The sequence below is a fragment of the Papilio polytes genome, unplaced genomic scaffold (assembly GCF_000836215.1).
Source record: "Papilio polytes unplaced genomic scaffold, Ppol_1.0 DF823731.1, whole genome shotgun sequence".
NCBI classification, from domain to species: Eukaryota; Metazoa; Arthropoda; class Insecta; order Lepidoptera; family Papilionidae; genus Papilio; species Papilio polytes.
Window position 1 is genome coordinate 1,509,799 of NW_013525473.1, and position 19,568 is coordinate 1,529,366.

General features: G+C 30.7%; 2 protein-coding genes across 2 annotated transcripts in view; one reads left to right on the plus strand and one right to left on the minus strand.

Moving 5' to 3' along the window:
- Positions 1-10,441: 10,441 nt before the first annotated feature.
- LOC106103549 (max-like protein X) lies at positions 10,442-12,753 on the minus strand. Its single transcript, XM_013283333.1, has 5 exons — positions 12,582-12,753; positions 12,355-12,431; positions 12,028-12,138; positions 11,162-11,359; positions 10,442-10,743 (listed from the first exon to the last, which is right to left on the minus strand). Exons 1-5 carry the CDS (start codon positions 12,655-12,657, stop codon positions 10,576-10,578), a joined length of 630 nt encoding a protein of 209 aa, XP_013138787.1. The 5' UTR covers positions 12,658-12,753; the 3' UTR covers positions 10,442-10,575.
- Positions 12,754-13,084: 331 nt separating this feature from the next.
- Positions 13,085-19,568, plus strand: part of LOC106103458 (F-box only protein 28) — a 12,458-nt gene continuing 5,974 nt past the window's right edge. The window contains exons 1-7 of the mRNA XM_013283238.1: positions 13,085-13,289; positions 13,529-13,830; positions 14,060-14,308; positions 14,681-14,876; positions 17,589-17,781; positions 18,569-18,767; positions 19,523-19,566. Coding sequence (XP_013138692.1) covers positions 13,555-13,830; positions 14,060-14,308; positions 14,681-14,876; positions 17,589-17,781; positions 18,569-18,767; positions 19,523-19,566 — 1,157 coding nt within the window. The 5' untranslated portion in view covers positions 13,085-13,289; positions 13,529-13,554. The remainder of the gene's footprint in view (positions 13,290-13,528; positions 13,831-14,059; positions 14,309-14,680; positions 14,877-17,588; positions 17,782-18,568; positions 18,768-19,522; positions 19,567-19,568) is intronic.

Here is a 19,568-nt window from a genome sequence, read left to right on the forward strand (position 1 = left end):
ATTCGTCTGATGAGTGTGATGCAGGAGGCCTACTTTTAAGGATAGGACGGAAAAGTATATTTAAAGGCGAAAGAGACGCATGAGAAGAGAAAATTGCGTCTGTATGTGCGTCTCCTCCTCCTTCGATTAAGGGTAACGCGTCTGCAATTATGGATGCCTATGGGCAAAGATCGCTTCACCATTTGGCAGGTGGCCGCTTGTTCGTTTGCCACCTAATAATATAAATAAAAAATAACGTCTTTGTATTTATTGTGTTTGTATTTACAAAACATGATCATTTTTACAATGGTATTAAGAAAGTATTAGTAATATATAGCATTGTTTTCCACACCTTGACCTAAAAGTTACAGTTTTAGACAGACAGAGTACATCAAACGTTGAACGAAATATTATTGAGACAGATCGTTGCACTTTAATTAGGACAGGGACGAATTTTTGTACTAGTTGTGTACCTACTGGAGATTCCTATAAACACGTTTATTTTCTTCATTTGCGAATTTGATTTGCGTCCTTCGGCAAACTAAAATGTAAGACTTATAAAAATTATTATTACTGCTCTTATTACTTCTTGTGTAATTTACTTATAATAAAAGTAAACTATTCGTCTTTCGAAGGTCCTAAGTCCAGACATATTTATATAGCAAAAATGGTAATACAGAATTGCTAATAATAGAAAAGTAATTTTGCGTAAAACGTTCTATTTCACTTCTTTAACGCCTCGCATTGCCAATCGATCATGTTTCCTAATACAATGAAAAAAGTTATTTTGTTTATGTGTTCACCCGTGGCTCGAATAAATAACGTAGCAAAAACTAACACATCAATATCCGTACCACACGTGGTTATATATTGGCTTATTTTCCAATATCCTACCAATTCTACACGAAATAACGTTTCAGGATAGATGTGAAATATGAAAAACTAGGCTAAAACTAACCATACTACAAATCAATTGAATTATTAAATAATCTACGTAACTTGACCTTAAATGATTTACAAATTTAATTTCCAATTCTTGTTCAATTTTATTAATACAAAGCAACCTTTCTTAAAACATATTTTATTCAAATATAAGCTATGAATACTGTTGCAAACAATATTCACATAAAGATCAAAGCACAGGTTATCTTTGAACGAACGACTCTGAGGATAATATGAAAAGAGATCAGCATTAAATCTTCTAAATTTAGCTCGAAAGAAAATTGAACGTTTATTGTCTGTACAATAGAAGAACGCTTATTTACTTTTCCGCTACTTTGAAAAGGCGAATCGCATAAAATTTGTATTATGCGTATATAAAAATATATGTATAGAAAATGATAAGAAGCAATTGTAATACCTTAATTATTTTGCTTATAAAAAGCTTTGGCCTGTATGTTCATTAGCTTCTTTTTTAGTTTAAATAAAATACTTCAAAGTGTATTGTTAAAAATATTTCTTATGAGCAACAACGACTGATTTAATGCCCCAAAGCTGAATTTTTACAATTCTCAGATGCTTGTGATCCCCTTGCGTTATTGGATTCAATATTATTTTATATGTATGGTATATTTTTTAGCTGTTTGATCTTATCCAATCATACCTGAGACTTGATTCATAGCGTTGTTTTTGTACCTGATTTACGAAATGAAAATTCATCAATCAACAATATATTTTCGTTGATACAAATAAGTTTGCTAGACATATTAGGAGTAGACACAACTTCTGCTGAATTGTGTTCCCTTTTATTTATATTAAATTCGCATATCTAGCTGGGCCGTAACTTCGTCAACGTGCAATTCAAAAATATATATTTCAAGACAACACTAAACTTCCCTCACCTTTTTTTATAAGGAAATCGGAATTCGGAAATCACGCCTAAAATAGGAAATATCCTTTTGTTTTCATTCCTGTAGGTAAAGCATATGCAAGATTTTAATGCAACTAATAGTGTTATCTACGCCTTTGAATCTTGGCTCGTAAATCAAAGTTTAACCTAGACAGTAATTAGTGTCGCAACAAGGGGACTATCCTTTGAACTTAGATTACTCTCTTGCTATAAAATTAAGCGCTTGGTCACTTAATTACTTTAGAACTTAACCACTAAATTGTTTATTAATGTAACTACATCCATCATAATGTATTACATTTTCAATAAATCTTGTAAGTCTAACATTGAGTTTGCACTGCAAACATGTATTGTATAAAATCACTGTTTTTATGGGTCCATTTCTCAAGAGAAAGGTAGAACCATTTCCTTCTTCCACATAAATGGTCTTGTATATGTTTCCAGCAGTGTAAACTTACTGTACATCGATGGATCTTTAAGTATGAACAAATGACTTCTAAATGTAATGAAATGTTTAATAATTCAATTATTTGCTTATTATTAGAAATTAAGCAACGACCTATCCGTGTAACGTTAAATTTCAACATCAAATAATCCAAGCCTAAAACAATTCAAATTGGAATACCTCCTCGAGATTCTTCCTTGGTAAATCAAACAAGACATTTTAATTAAAGTTATTTTCTATTTTCACTGATGTTTGAAACGTATTTTCGTGTGTTTATTTTTAAGTTAATTAAAAAACCATTAACAAGATATAAAGTACGTTTTTGTTTAAGTCTTTACAATTCATATGAGATTAATGTAAAAAACGTGTTATGAGTTTTCTACAAGTATTTTCGATATACAGAGTGTTCCCTAAGATGACGAAAAAATTGTCCAATAAATTGCAGCCCTTTTGTTCTTCCTTCTAGAATTTCTTTTGACAAGATTGCTAATAAACACAATATGGCGTCAAAGCATAAAGGTTTCCCACAAACTTATATGGAAGTAGCCAAAATAATACGGATAATATGTGAATACTAGCTGTTCCCGGGCGGCTTTATCCGCATGAAATTATGAAAATTTTATTTTATTGTTTACATTACAATTACAAATGACAAAATAACATGACATGATGAACCTTGCTTCCTTGATGTTGGCAGCAACTTATGGTCTCTTTCCGACATTATGGTTTTTATCCAAAATATTTACTCCCTAAGTTTAATGGCGTGAAAATATATAGCCTAAAGCATGACGTAAGGCTTTTTATTAAAAAAAGAATTATTCAAAAATATGCCGTAATCGCTGACATCTTAGGCAACAAAGAAGTTTGTGTTTACGCTTTATTATAAGAGTATAGATAAAACATCAAACATAGAGATTTTTAATATCAACTTCTAGTAATTAAAAATACATTTACGTATTTAAATATTACATGAATAATAACAGGTATGCATTTAGTAAGAATATATTAGCAGTTAAATTTTACTTCTATGCAATAAATATGACATTTTTAATTCGTGATTCAAACTTCAGAAATAAAACCGCTTGAAGTTTTAGTTCCTTAATTCCATTAAAAATTTATGATTTAAATTGATATTGAGTTCATGAAATAAAAAACTTCACTGTTCTTTATTATTCCAACGTAATTTTTATTATTCTGTATTTCTTTAAGTTATTAATTTAGTTTAAGGCGTGGGTAGCTAATAATTGCCTTGAAGATATAGTCCTTCCTTACATCTGTGCGAAAATTACTTACCGGGACCCTATCTTTTACATATTTTACTCATTGTTAAAAACTACATGCATTTAAAACTACAAAGGAGTACAAGTAACATCGTTTGATAACATTTTAATTGATATTGGTGTTTTGGATTGATTTTAAAGTAAAGTAATCATTTAAAAAAAAACAAAGCGACAAATCAAAGTAGGTGATTTCGGTTAATTTTTCCTGTTATAAAAGTGCTAATCTATCAAAACGGGGTTCAATATAAATTTTCTTTTTTTATTTTCATATACCTCTGTCTAATGTCTAATTCAGAATTTAAGATGGTAAACAATAAAATAAAGTTTTTATAATTTCATGCGGGTAAAGTGCGGGAACGGCTAGTTATATTTATAAACAGCTTCCGTTTTATATTAAACTACATTCCTGCAATAATTAACTGTTTCGTATAAAACAAATGCTTGTTAATAAGAACCCCTATACACACCGAGTATACAGCCATATACAACCATTCCTTTCCAAGCATTCCAGTTAACAATTACGTAACAAAACTTTAATACAGCACTATACAAGAATCCTACGAATGGGAGCTATATTTAATTCCTTCATTCCTAGACTTATTTATAGTTGTAATAGTTTTCATATTAAAATACGTATTGGTTTATAAATAACAAATGATTAGCTTGCTCGTTTGCCACTTTAAAATAAATAGAAGCAATAAAACTTAAGAAACAATTGTAATAGAGAAAGAGTACTATGAAAATAATAGTTTCATGATTGTCGCTAAATATTGTTCTATAGCTATATATTTTAATACTAACGTCTTGTTTTGATACTACGACTAAGATTAAAATAAACAAAAAGTTTATGAAAGTATTTGCTAAAATTTCGTCTTGTTTGTTTAGTATTAGGCGTAACAAGCTTTAAATTCATTGCGAAGATAAGAAAAGTTTTGCTTTTTTTGCACGAAAATAACAAGGGAGTATATTTTCTTAAAAACATGAGCGAGTAAAAACAGATAGAATGATTATTTGTCTGGATGTCTGCTGATGTATGTTACAGTACCTTTACACACTAATTTGAATTACAAATCACTGTCTCACGTTTATTGGTTAAATGTTAACAACACAATTGAACATATTTTCGCTCACAGTAAATGATGTAACGTCGAAAATTGTTTATATCGAGCGAACTTTATTAAATTGTCACCATTTATCACTCAATAACAACTCACGTTCACTTGCTACGATGTTCGTAATTGGAACAGCAAACGAATTAAACTTTTTGTACAAAAATACGGAAGTTTTTATAAGTTTTTTACTTTTTAAATATCTCATCATCGGGATTGTAAGGTACGCGTAGCCGTAACGCTACGACTGCTACGAGCTACGAACGTTTATATTGTAAAATCCTTATTAAGTTTATATGAATTACAAATTAAATAATATCTATCTACACTTGCTATAACAGACAGTGAAAAAAAAATATTTTTTTGAAGTGAATAAACTATTAGAATACTAATACTACTAATTCGCCGCGACTTTGTCCACGTAGAATTAAAAAAAAAAAACAAAAGCAAGTAACTGTTCAGACAGTTACTTGCTTTTGTTTTTTTTTATGATAAAATTATACGAACGATAAAATTTGACTGTGGATGTAGAGGCTGAGATCCGTTAAGCCGTTTAGGCCTAAAATTCTAACAAATATTCCTCCATCCATTTAAACTTTCACATCTATAATATGTATTGGTAAGATGAAACAATTATTACATGACACTATTTTTTTTAACAGATAAATCGAAAATGGTTTTACACTCAATAGTGCCGACTTCCAAATCACATGCTATTGTTAAAATAACTTTTACTTCAAAACCAGTGGCAAGTGCCTATATTTTATGAGAATAAAACTAACTAGTAATCTATTTTCTACATAGTAACATAAAGCCTCTTAAAGAAGCAGTAATAAAAAACTTTTTGTAGAAAGTAATTCAATTTATGAACGACGTGTATAGAATCATGATATTCTCAGGATCTTAAAAATAGTTCCAGCGTCATAAAATAAAATCTTTATTACATTACATATGGGTATATAATATAATAAATTTTTATATATATGGGTACATCACGAACTTTGGAATTAACACACTTTCATACATATTTTGATAGCATACTTGTTATTGATATTTTTTATGTATATATTTCCGAGATCTCTTGTTTTTCTCTTCGGAAGTTGTATCATTTTAATTTACTAATCTGAAGTCTAAGAAATTACACGGCGCCATCATTTCGAAAGTATACCACTTGCAATTTATCCCACTTTTATGCAAACCTAAGCAAAGCTCTAGAAAATGTCGTATTTTTTATTTGAAGATTTATAGCGGAGTGTAATCGCTAAGACACTAACTAAAATGACTAGGTTTTGCATGACATGTACATTTTTGTAGCGGAAGCAAGACTCTGCACTTTTTCTACATTTTACATTTATAGTTTACATAATTATGATTTATTCATGTTTAATATTAAAATAATATATCGTAGAATTGATCAACGAATTGATACTTTTTTGTTTTATGCGATAATGTAATGCAATTGCAATCATAGTTTTAATTTTTTACTAAATGTGTGAAATGAAACCATTCTGGTAACCTTTCTGTTAAGTTTAAACTTGTATCGTTTAATAAATTAAATGCATAAAATGTTTCTTTTTATATAATTTGGTATATTGGACGAAATGGAACACAACATTAATTATAGTTCCAACAGAACGTGATTTTTCCAAGGTTTTATACTGGTCCTAATAGGATTATGTCGGGAAAATATATGAAAGAATATTAATAAAAAGTGAAGACATTTTTTTAATATAAAAAAAGGGCCTTGATATAACAAAACTTATTTGTAGATAGTACAAAATGTATATTGAAAATAACTAACTAGACTAATTTTTAAAGAAATTTGCACAATTTAGCACTGGATATAAATAGGTATAGATGCAAATACGAATCTGTCCACTATTTTTTCTTAAGTTAAATATATCAAATTGTAGCTAATTAAACATAGTACAATTTGGTGTTCTTAGTTTAAAAACAAAAAAAAAATCGATTGAAACGTATTTTATTCTATATCCTCTAATTATTCCTAAGTTTGTTAATGATTGCATCGTATCATTTGGCCATCTAGTGTAAGCATATTAATAAAAGCACTTACATATATTTTTGTTATTTATATTTCTTATGTTAAATCGTTTATGTAACTTCTTACTTTCTATTACAAATTCCAAAGTTTAAATAGATGGTTGTTTGTTAGAAGATTTCTACCGATCGTCTAACTAGATGCCAATGAACTTTTGCACAGATATATAACAAAATCTGGAAGAACACATGGACACAGACTCGCAGGCAAAAGCTAGTAAGCTATAATTTATCACCACATTGCTCTACTTGGACATCAACAATAAAGATTTAATTTTTAAACATGATACAGTTGAGTTTAATTATAAAAAGTTATGAAGCTAATCCCCACGCCGATTGGCGTTCATCGCGTATTCATGAATAATTTACTAGTTCTCCGCGTATCACACACCTCTTTTAACGAATGAGTGCATTAAAAATACAACGGAATTAAAATTGAATAACTAATATGAATTATCCTTTTGTCCTTTAGATTTCATCTTTTCTTCGCTGAATTACAAAACTACGTTTTGAGAAGAAGTTAATTTCAAACCTATCACAGTGTAACATAGTCCTTTGTAAATGTTACCCCCTACCAGCACAACGTCGCACAAATAATGCAAATACATTCTAGAGCCGCGGGAGACATGTACACTAAAGTGCTCCAGCAGGGAGTATTGAGTCACCTATAATATCATTAAGTTTCCTTCGATATACTGAAGACAAAGATAAAAGCTTCGCGTCTGTAACATGGCGTCAATTTCCTTAAATCAATCGCAGTCGGTTTATCTAAATTTTCCACCATCTTTGGATATGGAACACGAAAGGATATTCCCGATAATTTGTTGAATATAGGGGGTATTTGTATTTTATATGTCACCGGTTGTTCATATTCATTATTTTGTAATTGATGATATATTTCCAATTTAACATTCTATTGATAGTTTATTAACGCACTAGCTTTCGCCCACGACTCTGAACGCGTGAAATTAAAAAAAAAACTAATTAGTCTATATGTTCTTCCAGATTATCCTCTAAAAATTATAAATACCTGCCAAATTCATAGAGATCCGTGCAGCTTTTAGGCTACAAACTCTAACAAACATCCATATAAACTTTCGCATTTATAATATCAGTAAGATAATAATTTAATCTTTAGAATAGTATTGTCTTATTAATACCAAGTTAATTACATTCCGTTTAACACCCTTATCTATCATTCCTATAAACTTTCCATCCCTTATCAAATTACATTTTGAGCTCGTCTTTGACAAAGGGCATTGAAATTCGATTAAGGAAATGTAACAGATGCTTGACCTTTCCTGATTCTATTATGATAGTTGATACCCCAGTCTATATTAGAACCATTTAAAGATTAAGTTTTAAGAGTTTTTGTTAAAATAACAACATTTAACTGGTTCAGCAATAATTGATTAAACTATTGTATTTAAGTTCAGCTTAAAAAATTGACTCCAAAAGTGTATGTTTTATTCAGTTACTATACATTTTAAGGGAATTCGAACCATTAACTTTAAGCTTGTCAGTCTGAAGTAAACTCAGCGAGTGATCCCTGCGAGCTACGCTTTCAATACATTATAATCAGTCGGAGTACATTTGTAGAGACGGTGGAAAAGGACGCCACGATATTACGACATCAAGACGTCGAATTTCAACTTTAAATATAAATTTTATTAATGGATACGTAAAGTAGATTACATATCAAATAAAATATGAGAACGTATAGATTTTTTCATTTTAATACTATTTACTAAATCGCCAAAGTGTAGGTATATGAGGTCGCGCTTTAAAGGCTATTGGTGCTTAGAGTTCCGTAGCTAAATTATTCCAGAACATTTGTGAGTGTAAACTAACGAGGAAACTTCGGTTGCCCACACGGAACTGTGGTGGAAACTTTCAAAAACGTTTAAACTTCTATTTTTGGATAAATGAATACTCAATTTTTACTTTAAACAATGACCAAGTTGTTTGTTAAACCGAAAGTAAATCATAATTAGTAATAATCGTAGTTTTTTTGTTTTACAGATAAGTAACAAGAGAAAATGGGTCGGAACTCTGGTGGTGTGGAATCCAATGGAGAACTTAGAATATTGTTGGTTGTCACAGTAATAGTTGGATTACTATTGATGCTGTCCCTGCTGATGTGCTACGCGTGCGTGCTCAAACGTCTTTGCTGCGGCACACCGCGGGAGAGGTCCAAGAATTTAGCATGCGCTAGAAGAACTGAAAGCTATCCTATGGGAGATGTGACTCTTCTCTCGCAGCCTACGGAAAGTGAACGGGTTTAACACGTTTATGGCATATTTTGCTATTTAAAGTAGTTGTATAAGAATATATGAATGTTTTTGTAGTGCCAAATTTAAGAAAAAACATGACTATTTTTTTGTATACGAGTTTCTAAACGCAATTTAAACGAATGATATAATTTATCTACGATTACATATATATTTTATTATCAACGCTACACTTTCACTTTTAACTGAACAAACATACTACACAGTTAAACTTCTGTGTGTAGGCAACATTTTAACTGTCAGTTAAACTAGATTTGCCTACACACGTATGATTTAACACTCCGAATGTTCAATAAAAATTGAAGGTGTTTATAGGTAAGTGTAGATTTTTAACTTACATAAGAATATTTGATATTTCAAAATGTATCGAAAGTTTAGTAAGCAACAGATTAAAAAGCAAAATAATGTAACAATCTGAATGCTAGTTATAATTAAAATTAAGCATTAATACAATAAAAAGTAATGATACATAGTTACATATATAATGTCTATGTTTTATGGTCCTAAGCAAACAGAAGCCTGTGGGATAAACAAATAAATAAAAGTTTGAAACAAGTTTTAACGACGTTGAGAAATGTTATTGTTGATTTTATCTGAAACAGTAGTAGTTTGTTTTTATTAAATACGAATTACGTATACAAGTTTTCGAATAAAAACATGGTTTTTAATTATATATCGGTATGTCTATTTTGACAGAAGAAAATAGAAATTAAGAAGAAAAAACTAGTTTAAAATGTTTGGTTTATTACACATATGTTAATATTCATTTTTCGATATAAAAGTGTTTTAAAATCAAATATGTAAGACTTATTTACTTATTTATTTATTTATTATTACCTTTGTCTATAACTAGTTTCTGGCTTCGTTGGAAGTTTTCTTTTTATAATTCCATAATTGCTTAAAACGGAATTTCATAAAAATATAAACAATATTCAGGACTTGTATTAATTTTCATTTAAGGAACTATTTTTTTGATAAACAAGTTTAAAAATTCTAAATTACACTCTGGTAACAGATTATAAGTCTAATTTGTGAATTAAAAATGTATCAATATAGAGGATCATGGATGTACCAAAAAAATAAACAAAACATGAGCAGTATTATGATTTATTTAATATAATTATAACCCCTGTACTTTCATCAGCTTCAATATCTACCAAGTTTTTTAAACATAATATCTTTATAAAATTTAGAATTTTGTTAATTCAACAACTCAAATGTTATTAAAAGAAAACCATATATTGAACAAAATCTCAAACTACACTATAAACTATAACATTATTATCAAAATTCTTAGAAATGTATAAACTACATACATATGCGGTTTACATTTTAATTAACAATGTAAATAATATAATTTTTTAATAATTAACAGATTACATAAAATTCAATATACATTTATACAAATAATCCATAACAGATTGTATATTTTATTTCAACTTTTTCTTATTAGCTAATCTTATTTAAATGTTTTTTTATTTAATTTGTAATATACAAAATGTACATGATAGTGAAATGTGTAGTAACAACTTATATAAACTCATTGTAATTAAAAAAAGTTAGTCTATGGTGTATAATTTTGTTCCCGTAAAACTCCATGTACCAATGTCCTTAGAGAATTAGGTTTGCAGTATTCTTCCAGCCAATTAAATACGCCAGCGGAAAATTCAGCAAAATTGTTTGTAGGCACAGATTCAAATGATTCAAATAACTTGTCCATTATACCCTGAAACTGATGACAAAATAAAATAAATTATGTAACTTTAAATGCTGGCTAGAATGACTCATAAGAATCATAAGAAATGGCAACTCTAAAATCTTGGACTATAGCAATTCTAATGAGCGACAATAAACAATCAAATTTATTATCTATTTGTTGATAAATTGGTTTGATCAGGTCTCATCATAACACTCAATTATGTAGTGAAACCAAATTTATAATGCTACCAAATTGTTCATGATTGTATATTCTGTTCTTTAGAAGTGCTAACCAGTGTTTCCATAATGTGAACTCTTAATTTCTACTGTTCAATTAATTACAGAGTAAAAAAAATATTGATAAATAAACAAGTTGCTTCTTTTGGGAAGTCGGTAAAAGTGTAATGTACAATTTTATGTTAAGGATTAATAATGGAATAATTTATACACACCACTTGAAATTTATCTTGATCAGTTAGCCTCTGTTCATTGTGTCCGGGAACTGAATGTTGGGCTTTCACAATCTGTTCATAGTTAGCCTGCATTATGCGTAACGCCACTACATCTTTACGTAGTGCATTCCTTTCCTCTTCCTGTCTTCTTCTTTGTTGAAGAAGATATTGAATATAATCTATGGATTTTTGGAGCACCTGAAAACAAGACCTTGACCTCGTAAAACTAATCTTTTAGTGTTTTCTATCTTAAATGTCCATTTCAAAGCATTTAATATTTAAGATGTCAACTACTGTTATAATTAATGAACAATAAATACATGTAATTAATCATTTTATATTTTTTTTCCCAATTGTTTACAGATAGAAACATGTATTAAAACTATTTTTTCTAATCTACAACATATTTACACAGATAAGATTATAGTAGTTGTAATAAAATGAACATTATTCTTATCTGAGCAAAGATAATATGTTTGGCACAGTTGATAGTTACAAATAGAAAAAACCAAAACTTAACAAAATTGGACAAATATTGACACAATGAAGATCATGAGCTGTTTGCATGCAAGATTACAAAACAATTAAATATAAACTATTCAACATTATTGTTATCATTCATTTGTTTCTGCATACCTACAAAAAACGGTAAAGTATTATGTTTAGTCCGGAATTTTGTAGAAATATATAATCATTTCAGAAAAAAAAAATGATTAGAGACAATCCACACTTAATAATGCACAAAAGTTTTAAAATAGTGTAACAACCTCAAATAAATATTGTTAATAACATTTTGGTCTTCTATTGGAATAGTATGACTTGTATATGTACAAGAAAAAATTGTTATTATTTTGTAATTTCCTTACCGCTGCTTTACTTGGTTTGTAACCAGAAGCATCTGTTTGTTGACATGTGGGCACCAGCTCTTGTAAGGAATCATAACCTTTCTTTATAGCATCTCTTCTTTTTTGCTCTGCCTGAAAAGTATTTAAAGTTACCTTATTATTATTATAAATTACTGTTGTGTCAGGTTGAAAACTATATACATTGGTATAGGGATAATGATAAAAATATGAAGAAAAAAATTAAAATGCTATAGCTGTGACATATTTTTAAAATTTTGCTATACAATCATTTTTAATATCCGTTTATATCTTTTGTATGATTGAAATTTTACTTGTAATATAGCAAACCTGTGTATGGGCCTCCCTTCGTCTTTCTCTGAAGCTTAGAGCTGAAGCCTTGTTATCGCCACTATCATCTTCGTCTTCTAAAAAAATATATAGTGTTATCAGCAGTTAACTGAAGATATCAATCAATTTAATTACATGGGCTATGGTTGATATAAAAATAACTTTTGAGCATAAAACCTAATTAGTAAACATATTCCTTATTGAAGTTATGAACATTAAATTCTAACCCGAGTTATGATTAGATGATGATGGAGTTTGATGGATATTCTGAATTGAACCACTGCTTCCACACCGAGGATACATAATATTAAACTAATTAAAATACGACGTAATTAAACAATCAATTTAAAACAATAAATAAATATTCCTATAGGTTAATAGTAGACAGTTTGACAGAAATGTCAGTGACAATGACAATTGACAACATCTTAAGTGATGTTGCTAACAGAAAGTACTAAATGATTACCGTCTTCAATCTTTTCTCTTTTTTGCCATTCAGAGAAATAAATAGTCTCCTCCCTCTTGTTTAATCTCCCCCTTATTATAGGGGTTACATTGGTTTTACCATCGTATTATCTTCTGAATGAATCACAGTTTTGCATTTTTATTACATTACAAAAATGCTTCTGCATGCAATTCTCTACATTTGTCTGTGGTTTTGTTAAATTGGTACAAATTGGTAAAATCATGCCTGTGAAACTGTAATGTTGGTAGCACTGTAGTGCCAAGTCTGAACGTTTTCTCTCCATCTCCAACAAACAAAAAAATATTTTTTGTGCAAGCTAAGCGCTCTAGTGGCTATTGCGTCTTAACATTTAAATTTGCTTGAAAACCAAAGATAAAATTAATAATTAACAAATAAAACATGTGCATGAACTCTTGAGTGAGTGGTTTATTTGAGTTAAATTGTTTGTCGGATCATGATGTCTATAATCGTAGGTATACCTACTCGAATGCTCAAGTGACCTAGCCTACCATGGCCACCATTTTAGAAATGTTCGATTGTGATCAACAGTATAGTAGCATATTTTGTCGTGTAAATTTAAATAATACTAATGATTTCGAATATTTCGCAAAATGAACTTATCAAGATTACATTAACTATCCTAATTAAAATAAAAAAAAATAATCGTTAAAGTGTAAAATTGACTATAGGAGAAAGTTTTATTTTCAGAAGTGATAGAAAAATAACTAATCACAATGGTTTCGACGAGGCAAATGAGTAGTATAGGCAGCAGCAATGGTGGTGGCGATGGCTCAGGTCCATCTCACGCGGAGCCGGTCACGGTGGCCCGTGTGACACGACACTCGAGCGCCTTGCTTCCCGGGGGCTCCTCTCCGCATGCCGGGTCTTCTAAAAATACATTAGCACCTCCACCAAAAGTATTTACTACTAATTTCCTTGACATGCCAACCGAAGTGGTGGAAAAGATTTTCCGCATTTTGGGATTCAAAGCAGTCGCGCAACTGAGATTGGTAACATTTTCAAATATTAGTTAAATTCCATCTGTAAAGTATATTTATTACATTTATTCCATAATGCTATAAAAAGGAACTTGCATATATTGAAAAAAGTGTTGTTTAATGTGCTTCAATTTGAACACAAAAACCATTTAATCCATATCACTTGAGTGATAGTCGAAATCTCAGAAGTAGTGTTATGTTTTAGGTTATCACCATGTTGCAATAAACAATGTTATTACAGGTCAATAGGCAGTTCAATACAATTTGCAGTGGCTTATTGAATTCAACATTCCAACGTCTACAAAATCAGATGCTGCATAGATTTCAGTCAATAAAAGCTAAGATGCCCCGAAGGGAGTCAGCTCGTCGAAGCCATCCTTTGGCATGTGAATCAGATATCATTGAGACATTACATATGAGATTGAGTTTATTGCAAATGACATTTGGAAAGCACATTGAGAGGAAACATTGCTGTTTTTTTCCTGGAGAGGTAAATTTTTATCATGAATTTTCTTTGTTTAATATTTAAGAATCCAATAAATCTTATGTAAGCATAAGATTTATTGGATTGAAGGTCATAATTATAGAAAATTATATCTAATCTTCACCTATACTATTCTAGTTATTAACATTTAAAATGTCAATAGCTTTTACATAAATATGACAAAGTATAGCATCACAACATTTTCATGTAATGTTTAAACACAATTGTATTTGCTATTTTAGCCTTATGTTTAAATACAAACAGGACAATTTAAAACTTAATACATCATTTTATATGTAGTCAATGTTAACTTATCCTTTTTATTGTATTAAAGTTTTATATTGTGGAAATATGTTTATCATTTACATTATATTTTAGATATTGGATGAAGTGTATGGCATTCTTTCATATTTGAAAACAGCAACAAAGTTGGCGAGACCTTATAAAGTAACGGATGAGTTGTTTGATTTAACTACAATGGCAATGGAATATTTTAAAGAGCACATTGAACCTAATTTGCCTGAAATAACGTACTTTGGTACTGATTTCTTTGATATTACTAATGCATTTTCACGTAAGTATTTCTTGATACTTTTTTAGTAATAAGGAATTAATTTCTAGTGATAGTTACAAACTAATTTAACCGTCAATCAAATTTTTGTCCATTTTTCATTAATCTTGATGATTTAAGATTATCATTATTACATCAAGCATTTGTCATTGTATTACTAGTATTATAAATGTGAAAGTTTAGATGGATGGATGGATGGATGTTTGAGTTTGTACACTAAATAGATGTAGAATATATTCTACATCTATACCAAATTTCATTGAAAGACTATAGTCTGCAAGAACACATGTTCACTTTTGTTTTTTCCAATACCACACGGATAGAGTCGTGGGCGAAAGCTAGTTTTATTCATATTATTTTCATCAAATTAAGTCACAAAATGAATAACATCAAGATAGCTTTTTTAATCTTCACAAATGTTTCTGGATGAACATAAGTACATCATGAACTCATGATTGAGGTTTTCCTAGAATTCTAGAATGTTCACAAATTATTTTAACATTTGTGTACAACTGTATACTATATTGTTCTTTAAGTAGGGAAATGTTATGCCTTACATGCTAAGTGTACATGATTCACCTATAAATTATAGCAATGTCTAATTTCATTATGGTGGTTATTGTTGAAAGTCATAATTTCATCAAGTTTTCAAGTTTTTTTTTTAAATTTCATCTATGATAACTACTTTTATTTCGTGTTTTATCTACTGCCTAATCTTTGAAATGATTATGATAAAGTATAGCTATGGGACAAAGATAGTTTAGACTACTTTTAGGTTAAACTAAAATGCAATGTGTGGTTCATGTAGCTCTCCTGCTTATCACTTAGAGGTTGATAGATTATAAAGTCAAATGGCATTTGTCTATAACTAAACATTCAAATAATGCTAGTTATATGAAAGGATTACAAATAATCATCATAATGATTTAGTAGTAACAAAACTTATGTTCGCCCTATATCGCAACCTTGGTTAAAATCTCTTCGCAATACGTATTTGAGACTCGACGTGAGATGTAACAGTAATACTCTACTTAGTAATAGAAATTTATATGCAAGATTTCATATTTCTAAGCCCAGTAGTTTAAGAGCTAATATTTCGGTTAACCTTATTATTTGTGTTCGCCATATCTTCTAAAGTATTCGTCCAATTTAAATACTGTAAAGGACACTTAGGGCCTGTCTCACAATTATAGTAAATTATCAGATAACAATTCAACGTATAAAACATGTGATGGAAGTATCGGATTTTGGTGCTGCATTTTCTAAACAAAAAATGGCTATTGTAAAAAAACCGTTAAAGATAGATATATGCCATCGCGGACTTTTCTGTAGAGCTTTTTGAAATCTACTATTCTTTCATACATAATTTTTATGTAACTCTAACGGTTTACGCAGCGTAAGCCGAGAAAATTTAAAATACAGCGTTTTTCGGTCAAAAAATACGCTATTTATTAATGGTTTTAATAAAAGAGTATAGCCATCTTATTCTCAGATAAATTACCTTTCTAATGGTGAAAGAATTTTTAAAATTGACCCAGTGATTTTTACGTGACTGAAAATTGGTCTCGCTTTATATATTTTTATGTAAGTTTTTGTAAGCCAAACTTGTTTAAGGACTAACAAATGTTTCTTTACATACAATTTAATCTGTTTTAAGAGTTTATGAATTTCATAAGTGTTAAATACTTACATTTTTATCCTTTTGGTCAATATTATTAAACATTTATACTTTTACCTTTATGTTATACATAAAAACCTTTTTACGGAAATTACATTTTATAATATCAATAACATTCACATAAAGGTACAAAGAGCTTGGTTTTCCTGTTTGTGTATCACAGTGATATTTGCACAGTAATGCTTCTGGTTACAATATTCTATAATAAACTTATTACATTACAAAAATACAGATCATATAAGTATAGATAAAGCCCTAGCACAAGGATGACATGCAAATTTGTAGTATTTACAAAATCAACATTGGGTGGTTTTTATTTTATAACATAAGGTGGCACACGAGCAAGCGGCCACCTGAATCCTCCAAAATGGTGAAGTGACCGCTACCCATAGACATCCGCAGTTGCAGATGCGTTACCTACCCTTATCTGACGGAAGAGGAGACGCACTTAAAGTGGATATTTCCCCTTCCTATGCATCTCCTCCACCGTGAAATCCACTTCCCCTTTCCATCCTATCCTTATAAGAAAAGGGTGGTAAAGAGAAAACACTCGTCAGACGAAACACGGAATTGCTTCCATTTCACGCTTGTCTTCTATGTGGTGTGGTATTGTTTATGTAAAAGAGAAAATATTCTCTTTATGTGCATTCCCTCCTCTATTAATTAAAAGTAGGCAATGCTATTGCCAATGTACATTACCACGGACAAAAGTCCCTTTGCAATTCTAGCGAATTCCAATGGCCATTCGCTCGTTTGTCACCTTATACTACAAAAAATAAGTGCCTTTAGCAATTTACGGATGATTAAAATTGTAAAGAAGATTTGTACTTTTGTTTTGGATTCACGTAAAAACTACTGGGCCGATTTTAAAAATTCCTTCATCTTTAGGAAGCTACATTATTGCTAGATTTTAATTCCGCGCAGTGAAGATGGGAAAAAAGTTAATAGTCTCATATCCAGTATTTTCCAAGTTATGGATAATTTATTTTTATTCTATCTATATTCGACGTGTGGTTAAATTATTTTTATATTATCAGCGGGTGAGAGCAGCAAGTCGTACTTGTGCCTGGACTCGCCGCCGCCGGCCGCGGCGCCGGGCAGCAGCGCGGGCGAGCGCGACTCCGCCGCCATACCCTACCTGGAGGAGAGCCTGCCGCCCTCGCCGCCGCCGCCGCAGAGCAACATGGTGCTCAGGAAACGGATACACCGCATCAAACAGGGCATGAAGAAGTAATCACATTTTATACTACTAATATAAGTAACTCTACAATTAATAAAAGACGCCGTTTGTTATAGTTGTGTATGTGATGAAGCTTCTATAGTCTCAATAAGATTTTTTACATTCATGTCATCAGGTGGCATCGTGGTCAAGTGCTAGCTTAAAGGTTAAACATAAAAAAAGCTAACTGAACAATATCAGTTTTTAATATAGCTTGGATAATTTAGTAATAAATGTAATTTTCTCATGGGGATTCCAATAAGAATCACACCTTTTTTGAATTGTGTATTCACAAGACAAAAAAGGTAATATATGAACCTAGTAGATATTTATCTCAATATATTTTGTTTTATCTAATTATTAAATGGCTATCAGTCACTTTTATTTCCGATGGTACCACCGGCAAAACTAAACAGTACGAAACTAGTCTGCCACCGGGATAATAGACGTGAGTAATAGCCTAAATTGTTAAATTATTAGGTATAATAATGTCTCACTAAAGTTTAACCAATTAAGGGTCTGTTCCATCAAATTCTAAACAGTCTGATAACAATACAGCGTGTAAAATATGTCATGGAAATATCGGATTTTGTTATGTTACCTTATCTGACAGTAACGTCATTTTTAAACTATCTGAGCCTGTATCAGCAAGTGTCGGGACTGGTCCTTAGTATTTTGTTTTATTTAACAGTGGTAGGCAGTGGTCGCTTCGCCATTAAAAAAAATTAAAAAGATTAGCAATTATGTTATAATAATATTTTTTCTAGCAGATACTGACATTGTATGTGAATGTTCCAGGTACAATGACCAGCTGTCGGCATTGCGCACGGACCTGCGCAGCTGTAAGCGCAAGACAGCGCTGCAACAGAAACAGATCGCAGAGCAGCAGAAGCAGATCGCGGAGCAACAGAAGCAGACGCTGGAGTACGCCAACCGTCTTGACGATTACGACAAGAAGAACGAGGAGACCAGTCGGAAGTTCCAGACTTTGTTGCAGGTTATATAATACAAATATTAGTAACTTAACACTTTCAGTTGTTACTCGCATGCCCAGTTCACTTTCATACAATAAATTCCTAGTGGCATGAAATTAGTTAAAAATCCTCTAAAACATTTTTAATTGTGGCATTGACACAAGAATTGGACAACTTTAGTATTTTGTTAGTATGTGTTAGGGTGGGAATTGAGGACATTTTTTTTTAATTTTCTTAATGCATGGTTTTACTTCATCGTTTACTACGTTTTACTTGACGTCTCTCTAAAGGAAACTAATACAAAAGAAAATCGGAGACAGTACGAGTGTAATAGCATCGGCGGTTGTAGTTTTGTGAAGATTGTACGCGGGTTTGGGGTTTGTTACCCTGACTTCGGAAGGAGAGATGTCGTCGTGTGGCTGCGAGTTGTATGCGGAATGTGAACGAATGTCTATGGTTAATTGTTGTTGTAAGTATGTCAGATTAAAGATATTTAAAGAAGCATTGATAAGTTTTATTGAAAGTACAATGCTTTATAAAAGACAATTTTCAAGTTGAGATGTGTGGATGGATGGATGGATGTGATGGGCATGGTTAGATAAGTATGAAAGTTGAAATTCAAGCAGATTTTGAACCATACACGGATTAACTTTATACTTAGTCAGAATAGATTATGTATGGCTAGATATATGTTATTCTACTTTTCCAAATAATCATATCTGTTTTAAATCTCAATTAAAACATGTTTGTATTGATTATATTTACATATATGTTTCAGGAGTTAAATAAATGCAAGACGGAGCTGCAGTACTGGCGGTCGCGGT